At 48.0% G+C, this 24,033-nt stretch overlaps 3 protein-coding genes and 1 pseudogene across 9 annotated transcripts; 2 read left to right on the forward strand and 2 right to left on the reverse strand.

Annotated features, from left to right (window-relative positions):
• The first annotated feature begins 5,214 nt into the window (after positions 1-5,214).
• Pip4p1 (phosphatidylinositol-4,5-bisphosphate 4-phosphatase 1) lies at positions 5,215-8,602 on the forward strand. Of its 6 annotated transcripts, none has more exons than XM_038310517.1 (7): positions 5,215-5,438; positions 5,603-5,793; positions 6,231-6,337; positions 6,677-6,782; positions 6,889-6,994; positions 7,089-7,179; positions 7,788-8,602. In XM_038310517.1, exons 1-7 carry the CDS (start codon positions 5,276-5,278, stop codon positions 7,897-7,899), a joined length of 876 nt encoding a protein of 291 aa, XP_038166445.1. In that variant the 5' UTR covers positions 5,215-5,275; the 3' UTR covers positions 7,900-8,602. The 6 variants fall into 6 exon arrangements, with proteins under 6 accessions (XP_038166445.1, XP_038166447.1, XP_038166450.1 ...); XM_038310519.1 differs by having other exon boundaries at positions 5,215-5,417; XM_038310518.1 differs by having other exon boundaries at positions 5,216-5,438; positions 6,942-6,994.
• An 86-nt stretch (positions 8,603-8,688) lies between these two features.
• On the reverse strand, positions 8,689-10,997 carry Apex1 (apurinic/apyrimidinic endodeoxyribonuclease 1). 2 transcript variants are annotated; one of them, XM_038310515.2, is made up of 5 exons: positions 10,911-10,997; positions 10,648-10,759; positions 10,266-10,453; positions 9,484-9,676; positions 8,689-9,388 (listed from the first exon to the last, which is right to left on the reverse strand). In XM_038310515.2, exons 2-5 carry the CDS (start codon positions 10,700-10,702, stop codon positions 8,871-8,873), a joined length of 954 nt encoding a protein of 317 aa, XP_038166443.1. In that variant the 5' UTR covers positions 10,703-10,759; positions 10,911-10,997; the 3' UTR covers positions 8,689-8,870. The 2 variants fall into 2 exon arrangements, with proteins under 2 accessions (XP_038166443.1, XP_038166444.1); XM_038310516.2 differs by having other exon boundaries at positions 10,904-10,987.
• Positions 10,998-11,068: 71 nt separating this feature from the next.
• On the forward strand, positions 11,069-17,505 carry LOC119800046 (O-sialoglycoprotein endopeptidase). Its single transcript, XM_038310060.1, has 11 exons — positions 11,069-11,267; positions 13,700-13,819; positions 13,914-14,089; positions 15,317-15,412; positions 15,757-15,806; positions 15,922-16,000; positions 16,335-16,400; positions 16,512-16,602; positions 16,802-16,877; positions 16,979-17,077; positions 17,303-17,505. The coding sequence occupies exons 1-11, from the start codon at positions 11,153-11,155 to the stop codon at positions 17,340-17,342; spliced, it is 1,008 nt and encodes a 335-aa protein (XP_038165988.1). The 5' UTR covers positions 11,069-11,152; the 3' UTR covers positions 17,343-17,505.
• LOC119800549 lies at positions 14,749-14,848 on the reverse strand (annotated as a pseudogene).
• Positions 17,506-24,033: the final 6,528 nt, after the last annotated feature.

Consider the following 24,033-nt stretch of genomic DNA (forward strand, 5'->3'; position numbering starts at 1 on the left):
GTTCTTGGGAAGGACCTAAGTTCTGTTCCTGGCATCTGCACAGCACCTCACAGATGCCTGTAACACCAGTTTAAGGAACTCCAACTACCTCTTCTGACCTCAGCAGGATCCTGCATACACGATGCACATAAACATACACGATACACACACACACACACACACACACGCATAATAATAAACACATAGGAGGTGGTGTGAGGGCTCAGAGGGTAAAGGTGCTTGCTGTCAAAGGACCCACATGGTGGAGAGAACCAACTCCTGAGTTGTCTTCTGACCTCCACACAAATGAGTACACACACACTATACATATATATAGTGAACGTCAGGCCAGCCAGGGCTACAAAGTAAGACCCTGTCTCAAAAACAAACAAACCAATAAACGAAATATAACTTTTAAAATAATCTTTTTTAAAAAAGAAAGAACTTGGGCCACGTGGCCCAGGGTGGTGGCAGAAGACAGCCAAGTCCCACCCCAGCAGTGGGCATCACTACGAAGAACAAACATGTGATGGAGAGGTGGGAGAGGTAGAAGCACAGAGCAGTGTGTGCATTGTGGAGACAGGCAGAACTGGAGACATGATGGCAGTGGCAGAGGGCAGGGCTGAGGTCCGTATGTTGCCATTCCCCAGTCGGTTCGCTGGGGTGATGACAACAGCCTAGCACTTAAGCAGGTGCAGACTCAGTCCCTGAACTTGACACCTGGCCTTAGCATCCTCCTGGCTCTGGAAAGGTTCACGTTCTGAATTATACCTCCTTGAAGGACCACTGTGGCTGTTGTCCACCTGATGACCACCTGATGGTGTCTGTGGTCCATGCTCCTGACCCAGACCACAATGAAGTCTGAGATTCATACATAGTCTTATGCTGTCTGTACTGCTGTCTGAGGCCTTGCTGTCTTTGGGCTTTACTGCCTCAGGATACTATGCTGATGTGAGCAGCATGTGCAACCACCTGAGGCCAGGTTGGGGACTGTGGCCATGCAACAGCTGAGGGTCATGTGTGGGTCAGTGGTCCTGATACAGCCAAGGGCCATGTTACCACCAAAGCTCATAGGGTTGTCTGTGGTCTGGGTTACTGCTTGAAGCCATGTTAATGCCCTGAGGGCTCACAAGAGCTTGCCCTGTCTATCTCAGAAGAGTTGGCCCTGGCCCTTGCAGGCACATAGCACTGTGGTACAGGCAGTGACAATGGCACGGGAGAGCTGGCTCTGCCCTGTTCCTACCAAAGGGCTCTCCTCAATTGATGGTTTCTAGGAATGCGACCATGTTCCACTAAATACATTCCTGGTGTGGGAAGTCCTTCTGTATATGTGTTGCTTTTATTGGCTAATGAATAAAGAAGCTGCTTTTAGCCAATGGCTTAACAGAATATAGAGAGAGTAAGTGGAGTCAGAAGAAGCCATGTAGCCACTGCAGGAGACAGATGGAGTCTACTGAAACTTTGCCAGTAGCCCATGACCTCGTGGTGACACACAGATTAATAGAGATGGGTTAGTTTAGGATATAAGAGCTAGCTAGAAATATGCTTAAGCTATTGGCCAAACAGTACTGCAAATAATATAGTTTCTATGTGATTATTTCGGTAATCTGGGTGGCCGGGAAATGAATAAGCTGTTTCTCCCAACACAACCCAAAATGTACTTTTTTGAGGTGGGCATAGAGGACATGGGAAGACTGGGAGGTCAATGTAATTGGGGTGCATGATATGAGATTATTGATTATTTAATCAATAATAAAATGAAAAAAAACTTCCAAGACTTTCTTTTTCAAACAACAGTTTTGTCAAAAGAACACTTACTGAGCCATTCTTTTCTGAGTCTTTCCCACTGCTAAACAGGCAAAGGTCAGTTAAGACTGAGCGGTTTAAAGACAGACAAGGAGACAGTGTTTTACCTAAACTAGGTATTGTGTCTCAGTCTATAATAACAGCATTCAGAAGACGGAAGCAGCAGAATCACCAGTTCCTGGCTCAAAACACTGCACAAAAGGGTGTAAAATATATACTGAGGAACTCATCCATCATGTATCTCCTTCAACACTTCACACATCTATCAGGAGATATCCCACCTATCGGCTGACATCAGAAGATAGATATCCCACCTACCGGCTGACACTTCACTTTATTCCTAGCCATACATCCCTATATCTAACCTATAATAAAAGCATCACCTACAGGCCAAATAAAAAATGAATGAATGAATAGTTAATACATAAACCATTCTACTCATCTTCTCTACATTGACCCTTCAAGACTATGAAATGGATTCATTTTCCCACTCTTTTTAGGGTGGTGGGGAAGGCATGCTGGAGGTGAAACCCAGGGCATGATGCATGGTTGGCAAGTGCTCTACCACTGAGCTATAGCCACGGTTCTAGTCTTCCCTTTTGGCATAGCTAGAACCAGATTTAAGTGGTCATAAACTACAACTTCAGTGAGGATGAAGGTATCACAAATGGGTAGATTTGAGGTCTTATGCATAACCAGGGCTCAAATAATGAAACCTATTCTGAACTCAGAATTAATGCTTGAGAATCTTTGTAGCAATCGTCAGCAAACCGGCCTACTCCATGCAGAACTATAACCCGTCCTAACATCGTGTCTGGAGACTCCTTATTCTTCAATTATGTGTTGGGCAGTGATGGGGTTAGGTCATCTTGTTCGATGACCTAACTGGTGGTAGAAACTGACCTAGGAAAACTGCGTCTAAAAATATCAGAATCTAGAGTCAGGCACAGTGGCTCAGGCCTTTGGGGAAAGAATGGGGCTTCTCACGAATTGAAAACCAGCCTAGTTTAAGAATGAGACCCTATTTAACAAAATATTTAAAAAAATATTTAAACAAAATATTTAAAAAAATATTTAAACAAAACAAAGACCAAAACTAAAAAATAACCTCCATTCAGTTTCTGGGCTGAAAACAAAAAAATAAGCAATTAAAGACTTCCATCTATCAAGTGGATTTGCCAAGTGAATCAACAAACACTTGTACCTAAGGGGTCATTAGACATCGAGTAAAAGGATGAGCTCTCCTTCCATCAGTGAACACCCTCATAAAAATACAATTTTCATTTCAGTCTTGGAGACATTTATTTTTTATTATTTTCGTGGGTAATTTTTAAAGACATTTTTGAGTAGTCAAACATGTGTACCTCTTCCAGATCTTCTCATGTCCCTGGATGAACTCATCTTCACGACTTCATCTTCTTTATTGTTGCTACACACACACACACACACACACACACACAACTCCTTATAAGTACAACCTGCTAAGTCAACCTGTGTTGCTGATCTGTGTATGTGGAGACTGGATGCATAATCTAGCAGAGGGCCCATCCCTGGAGAAGACTGACTGTTCTTCTCTTAGCTGCTATTGCCTGTTCCTTCCCAGTAGCTCCTCATCTGAAGGTGGGGTCTTGCGAGGTTCCCATCTATGCTTTGCTGTCAGCTGGCATCGGCACTGTGCAGGGGTTATTTAGGCAATAACTGTTAAGATTTCATGGGTGCCAATGTCATATACAGAAGACCCTACTGTACGGCATCCTGGTCCTCTCAAGGGTTGTGCTACAGGTGTATCGGCTGGAGAGAGGCACACCACAGACCGCGGTTCTTTGCGTTTTCATCAGCTATGGATCACTGTAGTGGCCTCCATCTGCTGCAAAGGGACATCTGGGTAGGTATTTTGAATGCTGCTAGGAATTGTACTGGCTTAGGAGGGCAGCAGCAGCAGGCTTTCCACTAGGGTCCGTGACTCACCAGCTACAGGCAGTTGACAAAGTTTATATTACCACACAATTCCAGACGTAAAGTCCATTAGGTGGCTGTTTCCCTTGAGATACAAGTGCCACCACTGCCCCTAGTATTGCTGTGCTGGTCATTGTTGCTTGTAGGCTTTACAGCTGATTAGGGTTTTTAATTGCTTTTCTTGGCAGCTTGCATGGCACCTTGAGACACCATAAGAGCTAATCCTCTAGGAGGAGGCTTTCAAGTCAGTTCCAACTTGAATCCTGGTAGAGACATTTGTAGAAATAATAATTTCACAGCCATGTATAGTGGCAAGTGCCTGCAATCTCAATTACCCAGAAGGCCTTGGCAGAATCACCAAGTTTCAAGCCAGGGCCTTGTCTCAAAATTGAAAAAGGACAGGTAGCCGAGCACTTTTCTAGCATATTTGTGCCCTGGGTCCAATTTCCACTTTAAAAAAAAGGATCAATTATTACTACTTTCTTTAGGTGCTGAAAGGGAACCTAGGGCTTCCAGCATGGCTACCACTGAGCACCAGATACCACCTGCAGGAAGAGCATCATTCATTTGAGTCAGATTGGTCTCAAGCTCACGATCCCCCTGCCTCAGCCAACCTCAGCCTCCAGAGGACTGACGCGGGCCTAACCAGTACGCCCACCTTAATAGGTTTTGAGGCAGTCTCCCTGTAGCTCAGGCCTGAACTTTTCACCAAACCTGAACGTCTGATCCCCCTGTCAGTCCTACACTGTGACCTGCTCTTTTATAAATTTTGGGTGGCTTGACTTTTATGTATGTGTACGTGCACACTCACATAAAGCGTATGTGTCTGGGTGCTGGGTGCCCACATAGGGCATAAATTGGCACTGGATACCCTGGAGCTGGCGGTGCAGGTAGCAACCGCCCTGGGAGGGTCCTGGGTACCGAACTAGGCTCCTGTAACTTGGCAGTAAGTGCGTTCAAGTAGAAAGACATCTTTCCGGTGCCCCGCCCACTTGCGTTCCGGTTCACCTTGTCTGGTCCAGGACGTCTCTTTGCTTCTATGCATTTACAGGCACCAATCTCCGCGGGGCCCGGGCCACGCTCCCGGAGGTGGCTCTCCTTGCAGGCCGGGACACCCAGCCCGGCCGCACGTTTGTGGCGCTAAATTCGGTCGGCGTCCCCCGGGAGACACGCGACAGGCTGGGCATGTGACGCGTGCAGGGCGGCCGCCCACTGGGGCGCAGGTAGCGCGATGCCCGCACTTCCAATAGCTCGCACAACTTGCAGTCACGTGCGGTGTTTACGGACTCGGCGGCTACGGGCGGGTCACGTGACCGGGACGCGCGGCTCCGCCGTCCAATGGCGCAGCAGCGCTCCCTCGCAAACTGGGAACTGGTTTCCCTCCACGAATGGCAGCGCGGAGGGGCGGGGCCCGCTGTCACGTGAGCGGGGCGGGGCGGGGCGGCGCGCAGGCGCCGTGAGGACCCGGTAGCGGCGGCGGCGGCGGTAGCGACGGCGGCGGCGGCTGCTGGTCGCTGGCTGAGCGCGAGGCGCCATGGCGGCGGACGGAGAGCGCTCCCCGCTGCTGTCCGAGCCCGGCGACGGCGGCGCTGGAGGCAACGGCTTGGCGGGCCCGGGCGGGAGCGCGACCGGGCCCGGTGGAGGCCTGACGCCCTCCGCACCTCCGTACGGAGCCGGTAAACATGCCCCGCCCCAGGGTAAGCCGGCGGTCGGAGGTGCACTGTGGCCCAGGGGCGGATCGGGCCGGGGTCGGGGGCGGAGCCTGCACCGTCGCCAGGGGCGGCTCCATGGCACCTGTCACCCGCGAGGCATCCGTGGGAAGTGTCCGCATGATGAGTGGGTTTGTCTGCTTCCTCTTCAGCATTCCCCCCGTTCCCCGAGGGGCACCCAGCCGTGCTGCCGGGAGAGGACCCACCCCCCTACTCACCCCTGACTAGCCCGGATAGTGGGAGCGCCCCCATGATTACCTGTCGAGTCTGTCAGTCTCCGATCAACGTGGAAGGCAAGATGCATCAGCATGTAGTGAAATGTGGTGTCTGCAACGAAGCCACCGTGAGTTATACCTGTCTGCAAAGCAGGCCTTGTTTCCGGGATCCTCTTTCCGGCTCTAGACCCTGTTGAAGACCTCTTCCTGAACCCACTTTCAGTTCCTGGATCTTCACCGGCCATTTCCTCAGACGCCGTCATCAGAGAAAGTGCCCACTAGCTCTCGCTGAAGTGTACTTCTCACTGGCAGTTGTTGTAGTGGCTTTTGATTCTTGTATTTTGGGATTCTCTTGTTTGTTTTTGTGAGACAGTCTCACCATGATCCAGGCTTCCCTCAGACTCTGCAGCCTCCTGAGTGCTGAAGTCACAGACAGACTATGCTGGCAACATTTGTTTTTCTTAAATGCCTAACTTTTCCTTTCTCGGTGATGTTCTTGGAGAGGGTTGGGATAACAGGCTTTTTTGCTGATATACCCATTGTTCTTTCTTTCATTGTTCCCTAGCCCATCAAGAATGCACCCCCAGGAAAGAAGTATGTTCGATGCCCCTGTAATTGTCTCCTTATCTGCAAAGTGACTTCCCAGCGGATTGCCTGCCCTCGGCCCTACTGGTAAGAGACATAAGGTGGGAAGGCTATACTTGGGCAAACTGTAAAGAAAAAAGCAATAAAACAAAGTAAAAGCTGAAGCTGGGCAAGGTGGTGCATGCCTGTGGTCAGTCCCGCACCTGTGCAGTGGAGGTGCATGCCTGTGATCCAGTCCCCGCACCTGTGCGGTGGAGGTGCATGCCTGTGGTCAGTCCCTCACCTGTGCGGTGGAGGCAGGAAGATCTTTGCAGCACCTCCAATTACTGTCGTCCTGCCTACACCTCCCAAGTGCTGGGACTCTGTGTGTCATCAGATCCAGTTAAAATTAAGAACTTTTAAAAACATACTTTTCCCCCTGTATAGCAAAAGAATCATCAACCTAGGGCCTGTGCATCCAGGACCTCTGAGTCCAGAACCACAGCCAATGGGTGTCAGGGTCATCTGTGGACATTGCAAGAATACGTTTCTGGTGAGGAGGGATATGGGAAACCCTGGAGGAGGCAAGTACTAGGAATAGTAGTAACTCCTGACCAAGACTGTCCTGTTCTCATTTGTCGTCCTCCTCCTTGCCTCAGGGTTCTCATTGCAGGAGAGCCTTCTTGCTATGGTTGTTTTTCTTTTTCCATAGTGGACAGAATTCACCGACCGAACCTTGGCACGATGTCCTCACTGCAGGAAAGTGTAAGTGGTTAGCCATTGCACTGGTAACTGGGTAATGCATGGTGTAAAGTCAACAGGGCTATTCTAAATCACCATTTCTGTTGGCTCCCCACAGGTCTTCTATTGGCCGCAGATATCCTCGGAAGAGATGTATCTGCTGCTTCTTGCTTGGTTTACTTTTGGCAGTCACTGCCACTGGCCTTGCTGTGAGTAGTCTTGACACAGACCTCGTATCTGCCTCATCGGGCTAAGATCTGAGAATGGTGAAAGAGCTGGGTGTTGGGGTATGGCCTTGAATCCAAGAATAGAGGCATCAAGACCCCGTCTATGATACGAAATCAGGGAGTGAATTGCTGCCAGTTCCGATGTGGTTTTACTGATAAAAGTGTTGGCCTAGCATGCATGACGCCCTGGGTTTGATCTCAGCACCATATAATCTGAGCATAGTGGTGCAAGCATAGGTCCCAGCACCCAGGAGGATAAGATTTTAAGGTCATTCTCAACTACTGGATTTGAGGCTGCTCAGACTGGTTACATAAGGCCCTTGTCAGTGGGGAGCATTTCCAGGTCCAGGTACACTAAAGTTAAAGGTAGCTAATGAACAAGAAGTAGGTCTTCCTCTCTGGAGAGATGAGCAAGTGAAAACTATGGTCAAATGTCTGGGGTGGCAGGAGGGAACCTGGGAAAAACCCCTGAAGGTGGTTACAAGTGCCTAGGGAACAGAGACAGAGTTGGCGTTTTATCACTGCTTTAAGACTTTGCAGCAATAGACACCAAAGGTAACCTCTTCTTTTTCTTTTTCCTCGTCTGTCAGTTTGGCACATGGAAGCCTGCACAGCGATATGGAGGGATCTACGCAGCCTGGGCATTTGTCATTTTGCTGGCTGTTCTATGTTTGGGCCGGGCCCTTTATTGGGCCTGTATGAAGGTCAGCCATCCTGTCCAGAACTTCTCCTGAGCCCCTTGATCTAGTATGTGCCTGGCGGCTGCCTGGTAACAACAGTAACACTACAAAAGGCTCTCTGTGGACTTCTGCAAGGAAGCCAAGCAGCTGCCTCCCTCTTCCCTGGGGAGAGGTGGGAAGGAACCAGTCCCTTACTTAGGTTTGGAAGGGTAGGTAAGACCATTGCTGGCTGTCTGCTTTCCTCCAAGGGTTGCTGTTTAGGGTAAATAGGCAAAATGTTGCCCCAAAGCCGGGATCCTAAAGATGGTTCTAGCCATGTCCTTCCTGTATGTGCTCCCTGAGAACCATTCCTGACCTTAGACATTCCAGGGCAGGGTGGGGGTGGGAAGTGGGGGGGTGTTCCCCTCCCTCTTGTGCACCATTAGGACCTTGCTGCTGCTATTGCACTTCACCAGGGACTGGCTCTGGCCTCAGTACCCTCAGTCCCTTCTCCCCACTTGTCCTGTGGGGTGGAGTCAGCCCCTGCTCTGTACAGAACTACAGGAACTGATGTATATAGAACTATTTAATATGGAATATGGTCCCCTAATTCTGTATTTCCCTGAATTACTCCTGACTTTCCATACTTCCAGTTGCAGTACTGAACTGGGCTGAGGTAGGGTCACTGTCTCAGGAGAGGTTAGGGATTCATCTGTGCTTGTAAATAAATAATGTCATGACTCTAACCTTTCCCATTCAAACAACTTTTGTGCATGAAAAAGTAAAAAAGGGAGTTTGTAGATTCACAAAGGGAAAACAAAAGATAGCCAAGTTGAAAGTAGGGCCTTTTTATTTTTACTTCGAGTGTTCAAAGGAACCCAATGTTTGGTTTAACATTTAAAATGGGGTGGGGGGGACAGATATAAAAACAAAACCCTGGGGTCTAAAGGACACCTATTAAAAGTGTACCAGGGAGAGGAGGCTATTTGCCAGGCATAGGTATCTCAGCGGGTATCACAGGGCGAGGTAGAGGGTGATGGGACAGTGGTCACTGCCGAGAGCCTTGGAGCGGATCTTGCTGTCACACAATGCAGGTAAAAGAGAGTGCGACAACAAAAAGTAATCGAGGCGCCAACCAACATTCTTAGCCCGAGCATTCATCATGTAAGTCCAAAAGGTGTACGCATAGGCGGTGCTGGGGTAGAGATGCCGGAAGCTGTCAGCCAGCGGGACATCCTGCAGCAGCTCCCCAAAGCCTTGGCGCTCCTGGGGAGTGAAGCCAGCATTCTTTTTGTTTCCTTTGGGGTTTCGAAGGTCAATCTCTTCATGAGCCACATTGAGGTCCCCACATAGCACAAGTGGCTTTCGGGAAGCCAAGTCCTTCAGAAACTTGCGAAAGGCTTCATCCCAACGCTGTCGGTACTCCAGTCTTACCAGACCCCGGCCTGCATTGGGGACGTAGGCTGTTACCAGGACAAAGGACTCAAACTCAGCCACAATCACCCGGCCTTCTTGATCATGTTCTTCCTCACCTACAGAAATAAACCATTAAGAAAAAAATTTGAGAATTAACAGAGTTAACAACTGGCCAAAGAATATTCAGACATGAAAACCAATAGGGTCTCACCAATGCCATAAGAGACTTTGAGTGGGCACTGGCGGGAAAGTAAACCCACACCACTATATCCTTCCTTGTCTGATGGAGCCGACCAGTACTGATGGGCGAGTCCAGGCAGGTCCTGAAGTTCAGCTGGGAGTTTGTTCTCTGAGCATTTGGTTTCTTGGAGGCACAAGATATCTGGTGCTTCTTCCTTTACCCACTGAATGCAAACATGAAAAGTTAAAATCGTATGTGCTACATACCACACACAGGATGGAGTCCCTGTGCATAAAGAATTCAAGCAAAAGGATACACACGTGACTGACAATGGGACTCGTATGTGTTGAACATTCGGAGCCTGGCAAAGTATTCACTGCTGAACCTTCTCAAGCCCCACCCCCACTTAGATCTTTAGTAGTTGGGAATGAGGCCGCACTAGAGACCCAAAGATTTTTACCCCAATATTCTAGCGATTAGTTAAAAAGGATATAAACAAGGAGATTGTGACTGAAGGAATAGACATTCGTCCCCCAAACTACAGACAAGAGAAAAACAGCTTCCTCTGGATTCAAAACAAGATTTTTGGGGGGGGGGGGAGTTGGAGACAGGGTTTCTCTGTGTAGCCCTGACGTCCTGGAACTCACTCTGTAGACCAGGCTGGCCTCGAACACACAGAGATCTGCCTGCCTCTGCCTCCAGAGTGCTGGAATTAAAGATGAGCACCACCATCACCAACCAAGCCCCAAGATGATTAATTCTTAAGACTAGTCTACCAAGGAAGGTCTACTTCCCTCCTGAATTGTACTCACATCTAAACCTTTCTTCTTAATCCAGGCTCGAAGCCCATCCACATTCCAGGAGCATATCTTGAGAGTGGCAGATTTGCCACTGGGTGAGGTTTTCTGATCTGGAGGGTCCTCATACAAGACAGGGCCCTCTCCCGCGGCCTCTTTCTCGTTTTTCTTTACTGCCCCTTTACTCTTCTTGGTCTCTGGCTCTATAAAACAAAGTAAGAGCTGGTGGTTTCCAACTTCGGGCCAGTGTTAACTATAGTCCCACGAGGTGCACTAGTTACCCAACTTCTCGGGCTCCTGCAGTGTAACTTGGTCCATATTTACCGTGTCTAGTAGAGTCGTAAACTTGCCGGGGTTGGGGGATGGGGCCGTCCACGGGATCATTTCATCTTCTTACCTGACTTGGGTTCTTCCCCGTCTTCTGCTACCGCTTTCTTCCCACGCTTTGGCATCCCGGTGACAAAAGCCCTTAGGCGCCTGGCGCACCGAAGCAGTGTTTACTGCGCTGCCTGCAGATAAGAAACGGCGAAATCAAACGCGAGGAGAGCCTCATCCCTCGGGCGTTCGCACACCGCGGGGCCTCGTTCACCCGGTCTTCCCGCCACGCGCCCCGCAGTCCCCGTGAGGCCCCGCAGCGAGCAAGCTGGCCGAACCTGCTACCTGGCCTCCCCGGGAGCCCCGCACAGCACAAAGAAGGGAGCCTGCCCGTTCCCACGTGGGACCCTGGTGTGGTCACGTGACCCGAGCCGTCCTCCCGGCGTAGGTCGGGAGCGCGGTGATTGGTCCGCCTGGCACCTCGTGACGTCACTTCTGGCGCCCGCAGGCCCGTCGCTCGGTTCGGGGCTGTTCGCGGTGGTGCCGGTTCCGACTAGTCCCGCACCCGGGATCCCGCGTCGGGCACCATGCCCGCCGTGCTGGGGTTCGAAGGCAGCGCCAACAAGATCGGTGTGGGCGTGGTGCGCGACGGCACGGTGCTGGCGAACCCGCGGCGCACCTACGTCACGGCCCCGGGCACGGGTGAGCGCGCGGCGGGTTCGCGCCAGGCCGGGCCCAGCTAAGGATCTTGGACTCATAGAGATCTGTCTGCTTATGCCTCCTGAGTGCTGGGGTAAAAGATGTGAGCCACCACTCCCGGTTGTTTTGAGGTTTTATTGAGCACCTTTTAAATGCTAAGCATTCGAAAATAAGTGTTCCGAGGCCGCTCTGTAGTCGCCCACAGAGATTGCTTTACACTACCGCATGATAAACATCATTGTTTAGGATGACCGAAAGGACAGCAGGGCGGATATCAGAAGTTACTGTATTTCGTAGCTGTCTGTTTTTCACTACTCTCAGAGTGGAAATGATTTCAGTGGGTTTTGAGAACTATGTAAAAGCACCGGACACAGCACAATTCTAAATTAAGATTATTTACAAATTGTATCTTATGCCCTCTCCCAAAGCACCCACACTCATAAGCTGCATGTACCTGTAAAGACTCCCCAAACAGTTGTGATGTTCCAGGTTACATAGTAGAATATATGTGTGTTTAGAACTCACTCTTGTGCACTGGGCCTGGGTTCCTTTAGTTAAAGGGTATGCTCCTGACAGTTGTAGCGCTGAAGTTATTATATGCTAAGTTCAACAATGTGACCTGTGTGCAGTTCTGTCTGATTGCAGAGAAAGTCACTGAAGGGTAGGAAGTCTGTATAAACTGAATTGATTATGAAGGCTATATGTGAACGTGGGCATCTCCAGAAAACCTACGTAGCCTGTATAGAGGTTGGAAAGAAAACTTAGTTGTGGTACAATATATAATCATAGCAGGAGGCGGAGAGAAGCGGGTTTGAGTTTAAGGCCATCTTGGGTTATGTGTGACCTTGTCTCAAAATTGGGAGGTTGAAAAGACACTGTCTTAAAACCTAGGTGAGTAAAGGGATTTTCTTTTTCTACTTTATTAAGATAGTTTTGTTGGTTTTTACTTCTAATAGGTCGGTACACAGTAATCGCAGTTTTTGCATTGTTAACATTTGTTGTTTGATGCTGGAGTAAATGTATAGTCGCTCGTTCTCATTCTCCCTCTCCCTCCTCCGTGTGCTGGGACTGCAGGCATGTGCTATGATTAGTAGCTAGAATACGTTCTGCGGTGTTATGATACCTCCTTTTAACATGCATTTATCACGGGAGCCCAAACCTGTAATCCGTCCAGGAGGCAGAAGCAGGTAGATCTCTTGAGTTTGGGGCCAGCTTTGTCTATACAGCGAGTTCCAGGCCAGCCAGGGCTACCTTCCAAGACCCTATCTCTAAATAAATAGGTAGTGAATTACTTTGGGGGGGGGCAGTGGATACATTTGAAACACCAACAATACATAACGTTTTGGCCCCTGGAACTGCTAAGGAACAGGACCCTGTAATAGCTGGCTGTTACAAGTTGACTATGACGTGTTTGTTGTGAGCAGCTGTGGAAGCCGATCTTACAGCTACAGAAAAACTTGCTTGGGGTGTACATTCAGTGATCATTGGATATTTGAAGCCAGTTGGGATGTCCTTTTTAAAAAGCTCAGTAAGTTGATGCTTCATAAACAGCCATTGTCTTCTGCTCTCATCCAGGAACCATTTCCCAATCAGACTGACAACGGCAAATAGTTGATTCTGTAGCAAAGTGGCCACAACCAGCTTAATGGCCCCAAAGCTCTTCCCAAAGCCAAACCTTTACCAAAAAAAGTTTCCAGTCACTGATGTCTGATTCCCAGCGAAACCATTGCACTTGAGAAAGTTCACTTAGCAAGCCATTGAGATGAACTGTCCTGCAGTCAGTGTTGATAAACAGAAAGGGCCCAGTCAGAACAGTGTCTGACTACATGTGGCATAACCAGGGCATCAAACATTTCCACAGCCAGCAGGGTGGGCTTGCTGAGAGTTTGCTTCAGGGATAAACAAACCAGGTTTTTTGGTTTTTGTTTTTTTTTTTTTTTTTTTTGTCTTGGTTTTTGTTTGTTTATTTTGTTCTTTGTTTGATTTTGAAATAAGGTCTTTGTACAAAGCCCTGGCTATCCTAGGTTTGGAGACTAGGGTAGCCTTGAACTCACAGAGATCCACCTGCCTCTGCCTCCAGAGTGTTGGGATGAAAGGCGTGTACCACCATGCCCAACTAACAAACTGGTGTCTTAGCAAACTGTGTTGATTAAAATGGTTCCTGCTTTGTTTAATAAAAATGTGTTTTGGGGGAAGTAGAAAAAGACAAGAGTCCTGAGTAAATTGGGAACATGGGGACCTTAGGAGAGGTTTGAAGGGGAGGGGAGAGACAGTAAGGAGAGGAGAGCAGGGAAAAATGTAGAGCACAATAAAAATCAATAAAACAAAACAAAATGTGTTTGAACCTAGATATAATGATTTAAAATTCACAGTTCCCTTTGCACCAGCCTAATACCTGCCTTCCTTACGGTTCTTATCTGCATGCCTTTCCTTAGGATTCCTTCCAGGTGACACAGCCAGGCACCATCGTGCAGTTATCCTAGACCTGCTGCAGGAGGCACTGACAGAGGCTGGGCTAACCTCCCAGGACATTGACTGCATCGCTTACACCAAAGGCGAGTCTGGGAGAACGGTCAGTGAGGGAGGCGTATGGGTGGACCCACAGCTTTCTCCAGCTGCTCTTCCTAATTCCCTTTTGTACCCTGTTAGGTCCTGGTATGGGGGCCCCATTGGCTTCTGTAGCTGTCGTTGCCCGTACTGTGGCCCAGCTGTGGAATAAGCCTTTGCTGGGTGTGAACCACTGCATAGGCCACATTGAAATGGGCCGCCTCATCACTGGAGCCATGAACCCAACTGTTTTGTATGTCAGCGGAGGAAATACTCAGGTATTTAAGAGTAATCTTTATACTCCATCCAACTTCTAAGGTATCCTACCTGAGTTGTAGGAGCTGTAAAGACAGAACCCGGTTCTTTGGACCTAAGATACCATAGCAAACATGATATAGGTGTAAAGTTGCAAGTTTTGGAGGAGAATTAAAATGTTAGAACTTTATTCCTACAGTTTAAAGGGAAAGGAATGTGGATTTAATTCTTCAAGATAATGCCTTTTTTAAAAACATGTTTGGATGTTTTGCCTGCATGTATGTAGGAGCACAAGGAAGGTCAGAAGAGAGCGTCAGATCTGGGGAATAATAGAAAATTGTGAGCCGGAGTCTTCAGATAGCTCAGCCCCAGACTCGCGGTCCTCTTTCCTCAGCCTGAGTAGCTGGGGTCACGAGCCTACTATTGTTGTTGCTGTTATTGTTTTATGCTGTTGGTGACAGGGTCTCACCATGGTAGACATTTTGGTTTTCCTAACTCCTCCCAAGTACTGAGATTACAGGTTTGCACCACCACACCTGGCCCTGTTTTTTCTGTTTCTTACGGAATGTCCTGTGTGGGTCACCACAACAAGCTCTGTTTTGAATTCTTATTTTTAAGGTTTGTTTTTGGTATGTGTCTGTGCGTGCGTTTGTGCATCTGTGCAGTTTTTGTTGGTTAGTCTATATAATACAGACGTTTCATGAGTTAGTATGATCTGTGCATGGGCCTTGCTAATCTTCTCTGTATCATTATAATTTTAGTATGTGTTGCAAAGTAAACACTGGTTTGTTGGTTCTTTGATAGTTTTTTTTTTAATTTGGCAACTTCATACATATATGTAATATCTTGATCATATTTGGATTTATTTATTTTGTGTGTGTATGATATGTGTGAGATGTGGCCACCCACGTGACTTTTGTGTATGGACATGAACATGTGCTTATCAGGGAACAACCTTCAGGAGTTCCAGGGATCGACCTCAGGTCTCTAGGTTCACTAGGGAAGTGTTTTTGCCTACTGAGCCATTTTACCGATTCCTGGTTTGGTTTTCTTGAGACAGGGTCTTGCTTTATGTCTAGACTGGCCTTAAACCTCATTGTGTAGCTCAACATGGCTGCCTGTCTGAGCCTCACCAGTGCTAGAATTACAGGTATGAGCCACTAGACAGCTTGCTTTTCTTTCTTACTGAACACAGCTAAACACTCCTCTTTATAGACTTGAAGTGTCATGGGCCTTCTCATCATTCTTAGGTGATTTCCTACTCAGAACATCGTTACCGCATCTTTGGGGAAACTATTGATATTGCTGTGGGAAACTGCCTGGATCGTTTTGCTCGCGTGCTGAAGGTAGGCCCTCGAGACTGTAGAGAGCGTATGGTGTGTTTCTGGGGAGCAAGAAGAAATAAAAGGCAGGGAGCAGTAAGTAGGTATTGGGATTCTTGCGAATCGAGTTCCGTTCCTGCCACTTGACTTAGCAGAGGGAGAAAGTTAACCGTTTATGTATCTGTTGCTTGTTACAAGTGTGCTTGTTCCTCTGTACGTGTACAATTTATGAAAGTAAATGCTGATTGCTTTTCTTCACTTTGATTTGAGGAGGAACCCCAGAGTGATGAGTATATTCACGTGTGTAGAAGAATGCGTTTTACATGATGCGTTCATGGGTCTCTGCTTCTCTCTTCTTCTGCTGGTAGATTTCCAATGACCCAAGTCCAGGCTACAACATCGAGCAGATGGCAAAGCGGTGAGAGGACGTGAGGAGCACTGGCCACTAGTGTATTAATGAGATGTGGGAGGGGCTTCAGAGGGTGAGCCACCAGCTGACTCCAGACTTAGTGCCGTCATTCATTTCTCCATAGAGGCAAGAAGCTAGTTGAGCTGCCATACACTGTGAAGGGGATGGATGTCTCATTCTCGGGGATTCTGTCTTTCATTGAGGTGAGAGTAAGACAGGATCACGCGCTCTTAGAAACAGTGTGTCTGTCTGCTCAGTTTACTTCCTGCATAAGTGTTCACTCATAATAAGTGCTGGGTAGATTCGTTTAGCAGGTTCTGTGTGCTGGGTGCTGTTCTGATGATAGGAGCACAGGGAGGGTAAAGCAGTCCCTTCTTACATGGGGAAAAGACCCGAAAACAAACATAAACATGAGCAGCCGATGTGGGTGTGTGGTGCTGAAGTCAGCGGTCCTTCCGAATGCAGGAATTTTTGTTTTCATGAAAGCCTCACGCACCAGGGTGCTCATCTTTTGGGTTGTTGACCCTTCAATTGCAGGATGTAGCGCAGAGAATGCTGGCCACGGGGGAGTGCACTCCTGAAGACCTGTGTTTCTCCTTACAGGTAAGAGTGAAAAGCTGGGGTGCAGGGGTGCAAACTTGCTCTAGAGTAGAGCTGAACTAGAACGCAGGTGGGGTGCTGCTCTGATGCCTTCCCCTTGTCTGTCCTCCACAGGAAACGGTGTTCGCAATGCTAGTGGAGATCACAGAGCGAGCCATGGCACACTGTGGCTCCAAGGAGGCCCTCATCGTAGGAGGAGTTGGATGTATGTGTCACCGGGAAGAGTGCTTCTCCTTAGTCCTGCTACCGTCCTCCTCCTGATACTCTGCATTATCTCTTTCTTCTCTTCTCCCGTACTTCCCCATCCTCTTCCTTGGTCTCCTGGTAAACTGTCCTAGGAGCACAGCTGGTTTGATAATGGGACGGCCAGACCTCAGTTCTCTGTGGTTCCCGTCTCTTCACAGGTAACACGAGGCTGCAGGAGATGATGGCAGCCATGTGCCAGGAGCGAGGGGCCCGGCTCTTTGCAACAGATGAGAGGTGAACCCTTCTCTTTGTCTTGAGTTCTTCTCTTCCCGTTATTACGGTTATAAATGGTTTCTGTGTTTAGGCTACAAGTCTTGTTATCTCTTCTTCCCCAGATTCTGCATTGACAATGGAGCCATGATAGCCCAAGCAGGTTGGGAGATGTTTCAGGCTGGACATAGGACCCCTCTCACAGAGTCTGGAATCACACAGAGGTGAGCCACGTCCTCCTGTGAGAGAGTAGATAGTGTGGGAAGTCAGAGAACAGATGATGCTATGGTGATGGGCATGGTGGTGCGCCCTGTGGTCCTGGCTATGTGGGAGGCGAAGGCCAGACAATTGTGATTTTGAGATAAGCCTGGGCTGCAGATGCTATCCCAAAAATCAAAGAAAATAAAGTACTAAGAGGCAGTCACGGGTGTTTTTCCTGTTTCTTGCAGGTATAGGACAGATGAAGTAGAAGTGACGTGGAGGGACTGACGGCATTAGCTTGCCAAGCAGTGCTGCTGTGGGAGTAATCTTGGTGACGCTACTGACTCCTCTCCTCTCTGGCAAGTGTATGGATCCCACACGAGACTTAGGGTCCCTGTGGAATCCCAAGATGACTCCACAATAAAAAAAAATCCTTTTTGTATGTTGATAACTGGATTGTGTTTTTCAGGACTAATACAGAGTTAGCGCTGGGTAAATTCTTACTGGTGAGGTCAGTGGACAAGCGGGTGAGGGTCAGAGTAGCACTTGGTTGATTGTGCAAATAGTTCTGATGGGTGCCCTCCTACCATCCCGTTAAAGATAGCATCCTAAGAGTATTTTACTGTTGTGCTCTGTGCTGACCGTTCTGCGCTTAGGGAATTGTGGGAATTGTCACATTCACTGAAGGAGACATTCAGAATGCCACTTAAAAAAGTCACAACTTTACTAAAACTCCTGTCCTTCATAACCTTTATTGATGTACTCCTACAAACATTTCACTGGCCTATTTGGGGAACACCCCAGATATACGACACCTCAGCACCAGTGCAAGCATCAGAACTACAGATTCATGCCCTTTATCTTGCATATATTGCCACAAGAGGCCCCAACTACCACGCTCCCCTCTACCCACTGGCAGCCACATCTTTCCATCTTGTTTGTCTCACTTCCAAACTCCTGAAACTTCCCAGCCATCTGTGAAGTCCATATATCCTTACCCTGTCCTCCGCATGCTTCCTTCACAATGTTGCTCTGGGACCTGGGTTATTAGAAAGACTGCTTCTGTTAACACCTGGTGGTGAATCTGTTGTACCGCTGGGCCTGGAGTTGGTGCATGCATCCTCTTTTCCTCTTCTCTTCTTTCTTTCTCTCCCCTCTCTCTTTGAGACAGGGTCTGTGTAGCCCTGGCTGCCTTGGAGTTTGCTATGTAGACTAGACTGGTCCCAAACTCACAGAGATCCACCTGCCTCTGTCTCTGCCTCCTGAGTGCTGAGAGTAAAGGTGTACACAACCATGCCCCACCTCTGGCAACACACTGTTATATATCTTGGTCTCATCCATTCTGATGCCATAATCGGGTTATTATTATGCTGAATCCCCCCTTTACCAGGACCTGCCACCCTGTGATCTTACTTCCTTTCTGTATTGTTTCCCTTCCTCATTTAAATTACAGTAACAAACACCTTGTTGCAGGTGCTTCATCTTCCTTTGCCATTAAAAAATAACAAAACAAGATCTCATCCAGCTCAGACTGGCCTTGAGCAAACTAAAGAGGATGAGCTGATCTGCCTCACCTCAAGCACCACACCTAATCTACATGGCGTGGATTACAGCCTCACCTCACCACACCTAATCTACCCTGTGTGGATTACAGCTGCACCTCACCACACCTAATCTACACAGCATGGATTACAGCCGCGTCTTACAACACCTAATCTACAGGGCGTGGATTACAGCCCCGTCTCACCACACCTAATCTACACAGTGCTAGGGGCTGACCACAGTGGTCGCCTGCTGAGCTGCGTCTCCCCCCCCCCCCCATCACCCACCGCATACCTGCATCTGTGCAGCTGAAAGGGCAAGCCGTGCTGGCCACTCTGACGGGCTGATCACAGTGACAGTGAGGGCACTCGGTGTCCTTCCTGCCCCTCAGCCTCATTATCTTCCGAACCCTCTCACTTGCTGTCTTTAATAACTCCCAGAGTTTTTGATGCTAAAATCCCCAATCTCTTTCCCTGTACTCATTATTGCCTTTGTGTCTCAGTTACTGTTCAACTATTTTTTATATATTATATATATTTCAACAATTTTTAAGTATTTTAATATTTTCTATTGTTGTGAAGAAACAGTATACCATGACCAAGAAAAAAAAAGCATTTAATTAGTGTTCTCTGTTCCTAAGGGTACTAAAGTCCATGACTGTCACAGCAGTGAGCTTACATCCTGATCTATAAATCAGAGGAAAAGAGAGAGCGCTAACTGGGAATAGTGTGGACTTCTGTACCCTCAAAGCCCAGTCCCAGTGACACACCTCCCAGTCCTCCCCAAACGGTTCCAACTGGGGGCCAAGCATTCTCATCTGAACCACACCGTGGTTCTGTAAAGTAGAAGCGAGTCCCCAGCCTCGTCCTGAATAGCTCCTAGCGTTTGTACTCATGAACTCTGATTTCTGTCCCGTTGCAGCAAACCAGAGGTTCTCAGCCAGGTCTGATTTTGTCCTCGGAAGACAAGGTGAAGATGCTGCTAAAGAGAAGCCAAGAAGGGTGCGGAGAGTGGCTCAGCAGTTAGAGCACAGACAGAGGACTCGGGTTCTATTCCCAGCACCCAGGTGGCAGCTCACAGTTGTCTGTAGCTTTAGTTACAGGGGATCTGATGCTTTGTGGTCTCGGGCACCAGGCACGTAGTGCACAGACACAGGGCAAAACAACCATACACATGAAATAAGAATAAATCCTAAAGGGAAGCCAAGGACGCTAGAAAATACCCTATGGTGTATAACAAAGCCCCACAAACAAAGCCTGCAGAGATGTCATTGGTACCAAGGCTGAAAAACTCCAAGCACAGCAAAGTAGGTCTTGCCATCTGGCAGAAAAATGTGGTTTTGTTGTTGTTGTTGTTGTTGTGGTTTTTTTTGTTTTTGTTTTTTGGGGTTTTTTGGTTTTTGTTTTTAAGAACTCTATGGAGTACCCATGTACAGTTGCCTGACTAAGGCAGTTCTGAGCTATGTCCTTATGGCTAAACAGCCACCAGCAGGTGTCACTGAATGTGAGTGAGTTGACCGACGACTGTACTTTACAGCGCAACTTCAAGGAGTTGGCTCCAGTTTCTGTCTGAGTCCTCTATCAAAATCTGTTCTGTGACTGAGGATGGAGGTTAGGATGTAAAATGCTTGCTTAGTTCAAGGCTCTACAGTGGTGGTACAAACCTGAGCCCCAGTACTCTACAGGTAGAGGCAGGAAGATGAGTATTTCTAATGAGTTCAAGGTTAGCCTGAGCTATGAAGACCCTATCTCAAAAAAAAAAAAAAAAAAAAAAAATGGGCTGGAGAGATGGCTCAGCGGTTCAGAGCACTGGCTACTCTTCCAGAGGTCCTGAGTTCAATTCCCAGCAACCACATGGTGGCTCACAACCATCTGTACTGAGATCTAGAACCCTCCTTGGCGAGCGGGCATACATGGAGGCAGAATGTTGTATACATAATAAATAAATAAATCTTTTTTTTAAAAAAAATGCACTCCGGAGGCAGAGGCAGGTGGATCTCTGAGTTTGAAGCCAGCTTGGTCTCTAGAGCGAGTTTCAGGATAGCCAGGACTATGCAGAGAAATCTTATCTCAAAAAATAAAGCAAAAACCCAAAAATAAAGTGATCGTAACAATGTTCTTCCCAGGGTCCTTGGTGACTTGGCCACAGATTGAGGGGTAGATTCCGGTTTGTGCGCAAGTCTGACTGAGGCTTGCTCTTTGAGATGGCTTTAGGCTGTCTGCCTTCTGGCTGATCATTCCTTTGTCTCCGTTGCTGTTCCTCATTGCACGGAGCTGTCTTCTGCCTTCCGTCTCAAGTGCTGGCCCGTGCCACCATGCCTGTTCATGTCTGCAGTCCCTACTTTCTAGACTGTAACTCAGACGGTTGGCACAGGCATGTGGGTGATTCTGTCCGGTCTTACACATGGAATTCATCTCTAGCCTAGACTCCTCTCACAAGTACCAATGCTCTTTGGCATCTCTGCTTGGGCACCCACTAGACAGTTCATCTTAGTTAGACTTTCTAGTGCTCTGATAAACATCAGCTGGAGAAAGAAAGGATATATTTCATCTCACAGTTTGTGGTCCATCACCTGAGGGAGTCAGGGCGGGAGCCTGTGGCCGCAGAACAGAGACCATGGAGGAGTTCTGCTTACTGGTGTGCTCCTAGCTTGCTCAGCTTGTTTCCTTATCACGCCCAGAAACATCAGCCCAGAGGTGGCGTTGCCCACAGTCCCACGTCAATCATCAGTGAAGAAAATGTACCATAGGCCAATGTGTGGGGCATTTTTCAGTTGAATTGCCTTTTCCTACACTTGAGCTTCTGTCCAATTGACATAAAACTGGCCAGCACACACCTCAAATTTAAGGTATCCAAACTGAATTTGTATTTTCCCCAACTTACTCCTTCAGTTACTGTTAGTTCGTGTCAGAACACAGGCCTGGCATTCTCTTTGATAGGTGTGTGTGTGTCTTTCACTTCCAGTTAATTGAACATTTAACTAAAATCCCATTTCTCCTTCCTTCTAAGCAGAACCAAGGTGGTAGCTTTTCTTCAAAATGTCTCAGTTCCTTCTCCCGCTGTCTACATTTAGGCCTCTGACCATAACCTTTGTGTTTATATCCAGCTCACTCTGCAGCTTCTCAGAGCAGGGCTACTTATAAAAAGTCATAAGGGTCATTACCTCTATTTTTTTCTTGAATGTCAGTAAATTGGAGATTAGCATAGTCCTGTGATGATAATCCGAGAGATGACAAGCAGTCTTCCTGGCCACCTCGGGTGTGGGGGCTGAGAAAGTGTAAAGCCCGAAGGTTTCTCAAGTGGGAGTGGGTAATAACTGCTTACATGACTCTTTCCTAACAGAGTATTCGAAGTCTCAGGCCATATCTAATTCACAAGCTCATCCCCAGCACAGCCTGGGGGAAGGGTTTGCTTAACAGAACAAACTGTCCAGGTTCTTTCAGCTACCTTGTGGACTCAGCATCTCAGTGAGGCATGACATACCCCGAGTATCGCTAAAATCAAAGGTGCAGTTTCTGAAATCAGAAGGATGACGTCTGTGGTAGATAGCGCTAACAAATGCTTCAGACCTAGAAGGCCACCCTGGACCAGAGGTGCAGGTTGGGGTACCAGGCCATCTTCTTTCAGCCCCCTTTCCTCTGTCTTATTCTTCTTTCAGACCTGGGCCCAAACCTCAAGCCTGGGCTTTGCAGGGACCTCACGTGCTGTGAGCCACCAGCCAGGCTGAGTTCTCGCCTGCCCAGTCTGCCCGTCACACAGCAGACCTCTCAAATCCCTGGCCTAAGGCAGTCGGGAAGCAGCTCCTGGAACTGCTCTCCTGAGTTCTCTGCATCCTGATCCAACCCCCAAAGAGCCTGCCATAGAGAGAGGGAAAGCCCACCCCGAGCTGCTCCTCATGAAGTTGGGTTGATACCTGGGTGACCTGACTCAGCAGGAAAGGCCCTTTGGCAACAAACTCAACAACCTTGATTTGATTCCTGGGACCCCCAGGTAGAAGAGAGAACAGATTCCTGCAAGTCGTTCTCTCCTGTGTGGGCTGTGACATGTGCACACCCTGCACACCCCTTCCCCCATGCAATAAACATAAAATGCCTTTCAAAGAACAGAAATTTCATTTTAAAACTCGGTTAGTGGGGTGTGTGAGATTGCTCAGTGCTTTAGAGCACTTCCTGCGCTTACTGTCTTATCCATGCCAAGGGTATAGTTCAGCGGTGTGAAGTCGGATCGTGTCCTGCACCCCACCTCCAGAGCTTCTGCTCCTTGCCAGACTGCAGCTCTGGACTCTCCGTTCCCCACGCCTCCCCAGCCCTACTTTCCGGCAGCTGTTGCTCCACTCCCCGTGAGTAGATTACTGCCGACCCCTGGATGAAATCACAACCACCCTTTCCCATAATTGACTTATTTCATTTATCATAGCGTCCTTGGTGTTAGCCATGTTGAGACATGGGTTCGAATTTCTTTCCTTTTAAAAAGATGAGCCTCGTACCTTTAATCTCAGCACTTGGGAGACAGAGGCAGGCAGACCTCTATGGGTTCTAGGCCAGTTGAGTCTACAAAATAAGCTCCAGGCTCATCCACAGCCAAAACTACATGGTGAAACCCTGTCTCAATGTCCCCCCCACAAAAGTTTGAAACTTGTATTTTTTCAAGATTGACTTGTATTGTTTTTACCTGTGTACAGATGTGTATCTGCATGTGGTATGTTCACACGAGTACAGGTACCCACAGAAGCCAAGGCAACACATCCTTTGGAGCAGATTTCTTTAAATTAATGCCTCCTGATATGGGTGCTGGGAACTGAATGAGGGACTCAGGAAGAGCAGAAAGTGGTCTTAGGTACTAAGCCATCCCTCCAGCCCCTATCTTTTATTATTATAAAGACTTATTTTAAGCCCCTTTTTATATAAATGAAAAGAAAGATTTTAGGCTGTCTGGAAGACTCAGTGAGTAAAAACACCAGCCATCAAAGCCTGCTTCCATTCCCAAGACACACGTGGAAGGAGAGACCCAGTCATCAAAGCCTCAGGACCCTACTTCCATCCCTGAGACACACATGGGAGGAGAGAACCAAGTCTTGCAAGTTATTCTTTGATCTCCCAAATTTGTACACACACACACACACACACACACACACACACGGAAACCAAATCATACTGGTTTGAAAGGAAGAATTTATATTGTAGTCCACAGTACACACAGAGACTGTGGAGTTAACAATGTAATTGCTGCTGCAGGGTAATGGGGCAGACAGAAATGTAAGTCACTCTGTAATGACTTGCTGTTAAGTGTGTGTGTATGTGTGTGTGTGTGTGTGTGTGTGTGTATGGTCAGAGGACGACTAGCAGGAGTCAGTTCTAACCTATCACCTGGTTTCCAGAGATCAAATTCAGATCATTGGCTTGGTATCAGGAACTTTACCTTCTGAGCCATCTCAGTG

The sequence above is a fragment of the Arvicola amphibius genome, chromosome 13 (assembly GCF_903992535.2).
Source record: "Arvicola amphibius chromosome 13, mArvAmp1.2, whole genome shotgun sequence".
In the NCBI taxonomy this organism is placed as follows: domain Eukaryota; kingdom Metazoa; phylum Chordata; class Mammalia; order Rodentia; family Cricetidae; genus Arvicola; species Arvicola amphibius.

Coding starts and splice junctions, on each gene's coding strand:
- Apex1 (XM_038310515.2), bottom strand. CDS start 10,702: ATGCCAAAGCGTGGGAAGAAAGCGGTAGCAGAAGACGGGGAAGAACCC. Junction 9,677..10,265: donor TTAAGAAGAAAGGTTTAGAT/GTGAGTACAATT, acceptor GTTTGCATTCAG/TGGGTAAAGGAAGAAGCACC. Junction 9,389..9,483: donor CAAAGTCTCTTATGGCATTG/GTGAGACCCTAT, acceptor TTATTTCTGTAG/GTGAGGAAGAACATGATCAA.
- Pip4p1 (XM_038310517.1), top strand. CDS start 5,276: ATGGCGGCGGACGGAGAGCGCTCCCCGCTGCTGTCCGAGCCCGGCGAC. Junction 5,439..5,602: donor TAAACATGCCCCGCCCCAGG/GTAAGCCGGCGG, acceptor CTTCCTCTTCAG/CATTCCCCCCGTTCCCCGAG. Junction 6,783..6,888: donor ATTGCAAGAATACGTTTCTG/GTGAGGAGGGAT, acceptor TCCTTGCCTCAG/GGTTCTCATTGCAGGAGAGC.
- LOC119800046 (XM_038310060.1), top strand. CDS start 11,153: ATGCCCGCCGTGCTGGGGTTCGAAGGCAGCGCCAACAAGATCGGTGTG. Junction 14,090..15,316: donor TCAGCGGAGGAAATACTCAG/GTATTTAAGAGT, acceptor CATCATTCTTAG/GTGATTTCCTACTCAGAACA. Junction 16,603..16,801: donor CATCGTAGGAGGAGTTGGAT/GTATGTGTCACC, acceptor GTCTCTTCACAG/GTAACACGAGGCTGCAGGAG.